Source organism: Mya arenaria, chromosome 7 (genome assembly GCF_026914265.1).
Source record: "Mya arenaria isolate MELC-2E11 chromosome 7, ASM2691426v1".
In the NCBI taxonomy this organism is placed as follows: Eukaryota; Metazoa; Mollusca; class Bivalvia; order Myida; family Myidae; genus Mya; species Mya arenaria.
The window spans coordinates 16,683,012-16,693,575 of NC_069128.1; the positions used below are offsets into that span (position 1 = coordinate 16,683,012).

Below are 10,564 nucleotides of genomic sequence, written 5' to 3' on the forward strand. Positions count from 1 at the left end.
ATTGTTATTCATTTAATCTTGCATATCAGTTCAAAGATTTTTGTCATATTATGCTAAAGTGTCATATGGTTTTAACAGTCGGTTGCATTATAACTGTTTAAGTTCGATCTCAAACATTTAATCATTCTTTAACTGGTCAAGAGTACATGCATGCTATTTTTGTATAAGAAAACCTAATTTAAATAGCTTACAACTGAGATCTTGGCAAATAATTATATTTGTCATAAGGACCCCATTGGAAATAAGTTGAATAACTTTAATGGGTTATCCTGTGTTATATATTTGTCACATTGAATTAAATCTTTATTAACGCACGTATGTATCCAAAGCATTCTAATGATGTTGTGCTTTAGTATAGATATCATCACTAATACTTTGTTAATCAGTCTGTGTTATAACTTTATGAGATATTTGGTTTGTTACTATGACACACACACACACACACATATATATGCACGAATAAATCTATCTATCTATCTATCTATCTATCTATGCGATGAGTTGTGATCCGAACATAGCCGAAGATGTTGCGTTCATCGATTGATAAACGCAATTGCCGAAAGGCTGTTCATTTAAGGAATGGAAGTTGAGGTGTAAATATGTTAGTTTTAATTTGTATTCTCTTGTGCTTTATAAGAATGGCTTTGCCTTAATACTCGTTTGTTTCAGTGTTTTAGTTGTCAAACGGCAGTTCATTTATTGTATTACAGATATAAGTTTTTATAATTGTATATAACTTGTTACAAAACAAATTGTATAAAGAAAAACGATCAGAAAAGGACATTAACAATGGTTATAAGTTTGTTCAATCTTTGCGTTATATAATTATAATTTTCAATAACGGACGCATGTAACACTGTGTTTCTAATGTGTACGTGTGCGACCCCTGGCTTTAAAGTGAAGTGTGTTTCCACAAGACCAACGATCAGCCACTAAATTAGAGGCGCACATTTATTTCACTGCAGGTGCACCTCTATATTCAGATCCCTCTATGTTGAGACTAGCACCTCAAATTAGGCAGGTGCAGCTCTAACTTAGATAGGGGATCAATTTAGGGTTAGGTTAATACTCTGATATTGTATTTGCAACATCAAAAGGTTTGATATTTGATGGTATGAATTAAAATGTTTAAATAAACAAACAAGACACTACTTTAACATATCATTTATACAGTAAATACAAGCACGAGCACAAAACAATACCTATAACATGCATTGTTTTAAAAAGATAAATAATGTAAACAACTTGTCAAGATCTTTATTATTTTGAGAAAGCAAGTTTTCATATCTGTTGATAAAATGTAATGCACGAAAACGCTTATTAGGTGTGATATTATAGTGAATGTTTAAGGCGCACATAATGAGTTTAATAAATAAATCAAATAATTTTTTACAACTAACAATTATAAACATAATTTCATTCATTTTGGTAGGGAGATCACTCGAAAGCATTACGTACATTGTCAGTTATGAACAGTGCAACAATGTCAACGCCCACTTTCAACGGTCAAGCTTATCTTATAGCCAACACTCATTTACAACATATATACAAAGTCAAGGCCCACTTGCACCGGTCAAGCTTATCTTATAGCCAACACTCATTTACAACATATATACAAAGTCAAGGCCCACTTGCACCGGTCAAGCTTATCTTATAGCCAACACTCATTTACAACATATATACAAAGTCAACGCCCACTTGCACCGGTCAAGCTTATCTTATAGCCAACACTCATTTACAACATATATACAATGTCAACGACCACTTGCACCGGTCAAGCTTATCTTATAGCTAACACTCATTTACAACATATATACAAAGTCAATGCCCACTTGCACAGGTCAAGCTTATCTTATAGCCAACACTCATTTACAACATATATACAAGGTCAACGCCAACGTGCACCGGTCAAGCTTATCTTATAGCCAACACTCATTTACAACATATATACAAAGTCAACGCCCACTTGCACCGGTCAAGCTTATCTTATAGCCAACACTCATTTACAACATATATACAATGTCAAGGACCACTTGCACCGGTCAAGCTTATCTTATAGCCAACACTCATTTACAACATATATACAAAGTCAACGCCCACTTGCACCGGTCAAGCTTATCTTATAGCCAACACTCATTTACAACATATATACAAAGTCAACGCCCACTTGCACCGGTCAAGCTTATCTTATAGCCAACACTCATTTACAACATATATACAAAGTCAATGCCCACTTGCACAGGTCAAGCTTATCTTATAGCCAACACTCATTTACAACATATATACAAGGTCAACGCCAACGTGCACCGGTCAAGCTTATCTTATAGCCAACACTCATTTACAACATATATTCAATGACAACGCCCACGTGCACCGGTCAAGCTTATCTTATAGCCAACACTCATTTACAACATATATACAAAGTCAATGCCCACTTGCACAGGTCAAGCTTATCTTATAGCCAACACTCATTTACAACATATATACAAAGTCAACGCCCACTTGCACCGGTCAAGCTTATCTTATAGCCAACACTCATTTACAACATATATACAAAGTCAACGCCCACTTGCACCGGTCAAGCTTATCTTATAGCCAACACTCATTTACAACATATATACAAAGTCAACGCCCACTTGCACCGGTCAAGCTTATCTTATAGCCAACACTCATTTACAACATATATACAAAGTCAATGCCCACTTGCACAGGTCAAGCTTATCTTATAGCCAACACTCATTTACAACATATATACAAGGTCAACGCCAACGTGCACCGGTCAAGCTTATCTTATAGCCAACACTCATTTACAACATATATTCAATGACAACGCCCACGTGCACCGGTCAAGCTTATCTTATAGCCAACACTCATTTACAACATATATACAAAGTCAAGGCCCACTTGCACCGGTCAAGCTTATCTTATAGCCAACACTCATTTACAACATATATACAAAGTCAAGGCCCACTTGCACCGGTCAAGCTTATCTTATAGCCAACACTCATTACAACATATATACAAAGTCAAGGCCCACTTGCACCGGTCAAGCTTATCTTATAGCCAACACTCATTTACAACATATATACAAGGTCAACGCCCACTTGCACCGGTCAAGCTTATCGTATAGCCAACACTCATTTACAACATATATTCAATGACAACGCCCACGTGCACCGGTCAAGCTTATCTTATAGCTAACACTCATTTACAACATATATACAAAGTCAACGCCCACGTGCACCGGTCAAGCTTATCTTATAGCTAACACTCATTTACAACATATATTCAATGATTAAAAAACAACAACAAATACATAACTACACGGTAGACTAAATACATACACCTTATATAAAGTATTTAAGCAATTGTCAGAAGAAAAGCTGGTCATGATATAATTTCAGAGACATTTGAATTCATAAACTGACAAACTGGTGCAACTTTCAATGGTTTTTGCCCACATATGAGAAGGCGGGACATAAGACAGGGACTTAGCCAGCTATGGGTTCCAGCAAGCTACTAATTTGTTGATTCCACCCTAATGCTAGCTACTATTCTGTAGATGCCACCCTAATGGTAATTATTAATATGTAGATGCCAGACTAATGCTAGGTACTAATATGTGGATGCCAGACTAATGATAGCTACTCATATGTTGGTGCCATGCTAATGTTAGCTACTTATATGTAGAAGCTAGACTAATTTTAGCAACTCATATGTGGATGCCAAACTAATGTTGCTACTAAAATGTGAATGACATAATAACGTGAGCTACTCATATGTAGATGCCAGACTTATGTCAGCTACTCATATGAGGATGCCAGACTTATGTCAGCTACTCATATATGGATGCCAGACTAATGATAACTACTCATATGTTGGTGCCATGCTAATGTTAGCTACTTATATGTAGATGCTAGACTAATTTTAGCAACTCATATGTGGATGACAGACTAATGTTAGCTACTAAAATGTGAATGACATAATAACGTGAGCTACTCATATGTAGATGCCAGACTTATGTCAGCTACTCATATGTGGATGCCAGACTTATGTCAGCTACTCATATGTGGATGCCAGACTAATGTCAGCTACTCATATGTGAATGCCAGACTTATGTCAGCTACTCCTATGTAGATGCCAGACTTATGTTAGCTACTCCTATGTAGATGCCAGACTAATGTCAGCTACTCCTATGTAGATGCCAGACTTATGTCAGCTACTCATATGTGGATGTCAGACTAATGTCAGCTACTCATATGTGAATGCCAGACTTATGTCAGCTACTAAAATGTGAATAACATAATATCGTGAGCTACTCTTATGTAGATGCCAGACTAATGTTAGCTACTCATATGTGAATGCCAGACTTATGTCAGCTACTAAAATGTGAATAACATAATATCGTGAGCTACTCTTATGTAGATGCCAGACTAATGTTAGCTACTCATATGTGGATGCCAGACTTATGTCAGCTACTAAAATGTGAATAACATAATATCGTGAGCTACTCATATGTGGATGCCAGACTAATGTTAGCTACTCCTATGTAGATGCCAGACTAATGTTAGCTACTCCTATGTAGATGTTATACAAATGTTAGCTACTCCTATGCAGATGCCAGACTAATGTCAGCTACTCTTATGTAGATGCCAGACTAATGTTAGCTACTCATATGTGGATGCCAGACTAATGTTAGCTACTCCTATGTAGATGCCAGACTAATGTCAGCTACTCTTATGTAGATGCCAGACTAATGTCAGCTATTATTATGTTGATGCCAGACTAATGTAAGCTACTCCTATGTAGATGCCAGACTAATGTCAGCTACTCCTATGTGGATGCCAGACTAATGTCAGCTACTCATATGTGGATGCCAGACTAATGTTAGCTACTCCTATGTAGATGCCAGACTAATGTCAGCTACTCCTATGTGGATGCCAGACTAATGTCAGCTACTCATATGTGGATGCCAGACTAATGTTAGCTACTCCTATGTAGATGCCAGACTAATGTTAGCTACTCCTATGTAGATGCCAGACAAATGTTAGCTACTCCTATGTAGATGCCAGACTAATGTCAGCTACTCCTATGTGGATGCCAGACTAATGTCAGCTACTCCTATGTGGATGCCAGACTAATGTTAGCTACTCCTATGTAGATGCCAGACTAATGTTAGCTACTCCTATGTAGATGCCAGACTAATGTTAGCTACTCCTATGTAGATGCCAGACTAATGTTAGCTACTCCTATGTAGATGCCAGACTAATGTTAGCTACTCCTATGTAGATGCCAGACTAATGTTAGCTACTCCTATGTAGATGCCAGACTAATGTTAGCTGCTCCTATGTTGATGCCAGACTAATGTTAGCTACTCCTATGTAGATGCCAGACAAATGTTAGCTACTCCTATGTAGATGCCAGACTAATGTTAGCTACTCCTATGTAGATGCCAGACTAATGTTTGCTACTCCTATGTAGATGCCAGACTAATGTTAGCTACTCCTATGTAGATGCCAGACTAATGTTAGCTACTCCTATGTTGATGCCAGACTAATGTTAGCTACTCCTATGTAGATGCCAGACTAATGTTAGCTACTCCTATGTAGATGCCAGACTAATGTTAGCTACTCATATGTGGATGACAGACTAATGTTAGCTACTCATATGTATATGCCAGATTACTGTTAGCTACTTCTATGTAAATGCCAGACTAATGTAAGATACTTATTCGTTGATGCCTTACTAATGCGATATACTAATTTCTAATGTCAGGCTACTAATTTGTAGATGCCAGAGTAATGCAAGATACTAATTGTAGATGTCAGACTAAAGTTAGATACTAATTTGTAGATTCCAGACTAATTAAAGATACTAATTGTAGATGTCAGACTTATGTAAGCTACTCATATACAGATGCTAGACTAATGCTAGCTACTGATAAGTAGATGCCAGACTTATGTTCGCTATTAATATGTAGATGTCACTATGTAGATGACACTCCATTCATAAAAACATAGTAACGTTCAAGCAATATGTAGAAAACAAGTACTAAATACATGAAACAATTTCACAAAAGTTTTAATTAATTACTCGGATACGTTTGATTCGTCATAAATTATGCCATGGACGTCTTAAGTAAAGTGCAGTTTTACTTAATTTTCTTCAATATTCTTTGGCGTGGTTTACCTTAGTTTAATCTTATGATAATTTCAATCAGAAATTTGAATCAATATACATACATCAGAACCTTTAAGGATTTTGCAACATTTTTGCATGAAATAGTTGGATTCAGATCTACACAAATCGAACCTACACTCATTTTATACAGCGTAAAACTATACAACCAGGGATTTCTCTTAATAATGAATATAAATGCAAAACTGTCAACATATAGATAAAGAAATACGAGCATACACAAATGTTGTAGTAAAACACAAACTCGTATTATATAATTGAATTACTTATTTGCATTAAACAGTTGGCTTCAAATCTTCACAAGATGAAGCTATACCTGCTGCTATTTCTCACAGTCGGAAATATAAATGCAAAAATGTAAACAAAATATTTGAAATTTATGATCATACCCTATTGTTCTAATAAAACACAAACTTGTATTATAAAATAACAACCTACGAAAATAAACACTAACAAAAATAAACAAAAGTAGCCGCTACGTTGTTCAAATATTGCTATATCTTACACAGGAATTTGAAAGCCCTTTCTCGGCGGAAACGTGCACTTACATACAATTTACGAATGTATGTGCATGTTGATGACATATCCAAAGTGCTTCCTCAAATGACAAGCAAATGTAGCCTTGGTTAATGCAAAATCCGATACACATTTATTATGAACTTTATATAACCATCAGTTGAAAATAATTGAAATACAAAGTAGTCCCATAATATTTTCAAATTAACTTCTTATATGTGGTTGAAATACGGTATTACGACTATGTTTTATATTAGAACAAAACGAAGCGGGGCGTACAAACGAAAGCAGCAGTGTCCGAGAAACTGAACTTTACTTTTTATTTGGCCTTACATATCATCTAGGCTGATTAAAATATCAGCGGTAAAGATGCAATGTACTTGTACTGCTTTATATTTTACAAAAAAATACATAAGGATCACGTACACAAAACAACGCTTGAATTAATATGAACACAATTATTATGGATTAAAAACTAATTAATAAACATCATTCTGATAGGCTGTATTTGGCTGTATGATATTTTGTGAGCATTGCCATGTACTAGAGGATACACTGTCGTTTTATGCGAGATTGCAAATATGTTTGGTTAATTCATATTAACTGAAATTCGCGCTTAATTTTCTAAACGTTACGATTTGCGTTCATTTTGCATGAACCGGTCGACCTTTCGTGACCTCTGTAGGCGGAGTATCGACTGAAAGACCATGGTCATGCATATGTAAAACACGAACCCAAAATCCAAGATCGACCGAGCGTTCATACTGCATGAACGCATGAAAAATAAGAATCAATTCTTATTTAAAGAAGTATGTTTGAACATTCCGATATTACTTGCCACACAACGTCAATTTATCTTCAGACTTTCATGGCTAATGACGTCATCGTGATCATTTTATTCACCCTGGTCGCCGATGTCAATTTGTCCACGTCTGATTCTCGGCAACTTACACCAACGCGCAAAATGGCTGGTATCATTTGAGAAAAACACAAAACGTTGTTCCCCTACTCTTGACCTTGCCCTTTCAATTACCTTTTCCGTTTCGTACACTTCAAAGTTTGTTGTTTTGTATTCAAGAACACACTGACTGCCATCAAACGGCACCGTGACCTCCTCGTCCTTAATTGTCCTATGCGAAAAGAAACCACAAAACGCATAATGGGCGATTCGACATTTCATGGAGGTTTTGTTGAAATGTTCTGTTTCCAGGACAACTGCATCGTGGAGTAAATTCCAGTAGTAGTATCTGATGATGTCACCAGGTGCTACGTCATATGCTGACGTAATAGGTCTCGTGGACACGTTCAGTAAGGGCTCATTCAGTTTATAGCATTTGTTACAAATGTGTTTTCTCTCATGTAGAAATTCGTTGCGTTTCCTCTCATCACTCAAACCAACAAATCCATTAAGTACGAAGAGCCTGGCAACCAGTTCCACTTTGATAACTTGCAAACTAAATTTCTTTCCTGTGACGCAAAACGTTGCGAAATGCTCACAATTGTTATCCAATAAATGATAGTCGTATTTACTAGTTTTACCTTTAGCTTCGCAAATAGCCTTTGCCCTGCTGGCTACTTTGATGTTTTCGAAGACTCGTTTCTTATATACCACAACATGAATCCGGTCCTTAGTAAAATCCAATGACCTCTCAGATTCTTTTATTAATGCTTTCCTACCAAATGGGAAAAGACCGAATACTGCCCCGGAAAAGCTATTTGTAGCCTCTATTATTTTGATCTTTTCATTTCCGAATTTTGCCGAAACAATTGCATGATGATCGTAAATTCTTCCGTTATATGTGATATGATCTCCGATTTCTATATCGTCGTAAGAAAAGACTGGGATTGCTTTCACGCATTCGATGCATTGCCCAAAGTGTTCAATGTCTTTTGGGTCTATTCGAAAATCATATTTAATAAGCTCATCGACGTCTGTTCTCTCGGGTGGAATGCTTTCACTTTCCGATGCACGGCTTGACCTTTGATCTTGGACTGATTTAAAATCAAGCGGTCTCTGCTCGTCGACGTCTGTATTCTCGGGGTGAATGCTTTCACTTTCCGATGCACGGCTTGACTTTTGATCTTGGACTGATTTAAAATCAAGCGGTCTCTGCTCGTCGACGTCTGTTCTCCCGGGTGGAATGCTTTCATTTTCCGATGCAAGCTTTGACCTTTGATCTTGGACTGAATTATCATTAAGCGGTCTCTGCATCCCAGGTGAACTGTTTTTAATATTTGTCATTTTGTTAGGTTCATGTTCAATGTCAAAGTAATCGATTTTCCCTGATGCGCTGCAGTGTCATTCCTTAGAAGCGGTAAATTCTGAATTAAATGATAACAATATATACATTTATTCTGTTTGTATTAGTAACAAAGTTACTAAATAATTAGCCTAAGTAAATAACACATAATTGAGACTGACACATGTAGTTATTGAGTCGACAATATATATAAACTCCTCCTTCAATAATGTATGTCTTTTCCATCCTTTAAATTTTCTTCTAAATCCTGTTTATATTATTACATGTATTTCCTTTCAGGTGGTTCATGGAGAGTGTCAGTGAAATATTTGAAGATATTTTAAATCAAACACCAGCGTTTCACAATGTAAATGATGGTTTGCATTCAACTTGGCGTGCTTTCAACTATAAACATTTACATAAATGCAGCATATGCTGTCAGGTTACAATCATTTTCACTTATCGTTCAAGTAGGTTTCTACTTTCGGTTCAGTTTAACCCTTGCAATACCTGTATTAATATTTCTAAATGACGTACTGTATATTTTTCAACAAAAGGCTTTAGGCGTGATTATCACGAATAATGAATGAGTCAAATATCTATTAAGCTAAAAATAATTTCAACATTTCTTCAAAGTCACTTGTTCCGCATTAATTCGATACTAGTAATTTATAAATCAGGTTAATTTACATTTTACAACCGCCAACTCATCGGTTGTATGTTTACATTTTACACTGCACATTTTCATTTTTCATTGTACCAATTGGAGTTTTATTCTCGTTGCATTTATTCAACATACGATTCAGTCGTGTTTATAAAGTTGTGTATGTTAAACACACGTCTTTCTGTGAAAGTCACATGCCGAGTTTTACATTGCGGTGTGTAGAAGACAGATTTCAGTTCGTAGTTCTACAAAGTACATTGTATGGTGGTGACTTTTCATTCGCAGTTGAACATGTTTACGAGATGAATTTAATTTTATTTATAAATTTATATATAGCCTTAACCATTTCTTAACTCCGCCTTAACCATGTCTTGACTCCTCCTTACGTCTTTCGGAAATTTCCGCTATCACTCGGCTCTATTTAAACCAATTATGGATACTTTGGACCATGGACATTGCGAACGTTATTATGGACATTACGAATCATCTATATTATGACATTATGGACTATGATTTGGAAACAGGATGGATTATAAATTATTTCATGTCGAATAAAATAATATATGATATTACAACATGTTTTTGTCTATATAATAGTAATTAATACGCACATATGAAATGAAATGAGATGTATGCAAAATGATACTTGACTCAAACACAACAAAATGTTAGTCATTAGCATTAAATTATACTTCAAGAATGAAAAGTCCCATTGTCTTATTTTTCTTTTAAAGCTGCACTCTCACAGATTGACAGTGTTGATAACTATTTTTATTTTTTGTTTTGGAATTAGCCAATTATTGCGTAAATGTCTTCAGTTTTACGTTCGCAAATTGATGTATTATGGCTAAAAGTGATACCACAGTAACGTTTTAAGAAAAATGAAAACTATCGGCAGTTTTCCAAACAATTTAGATCTGTTTTAGTGTGAGTAATCTTCTTATTT

General features: G+C 35.8%; 1 protein-coding gene across 1 annotated transcript; it reads right to left on the reverse strand.

Moving 5' to 3' along the window:
* Positions 1-1,174: 1,174 nt before the first annotated feature.
* LOC128241784 (uncharacterized) lies at positions 1,175-9,305 on the reverse strand. The gene is made up of 2 exons (XM_052958865.1): positions 9,239-9,305; positions 1,175-9,036 (listed from the first exon to the last, which is right to left on the reverse strand). The coding sequence occupies exon 2, from the start codon at positions 8,954-8,956 to the stop codon at positions 7,610-7,612; it is 1,347 nt and encodes a 448-aa protein (XP_052814825.1). The 5' UTR covers positions 8,957-9,036; positions 9,239-9,305; the 3' UTR covers positions 1,175-7,609.
* Positions 9,306-10,564: the final 1,259 nt, after the last annotated feature.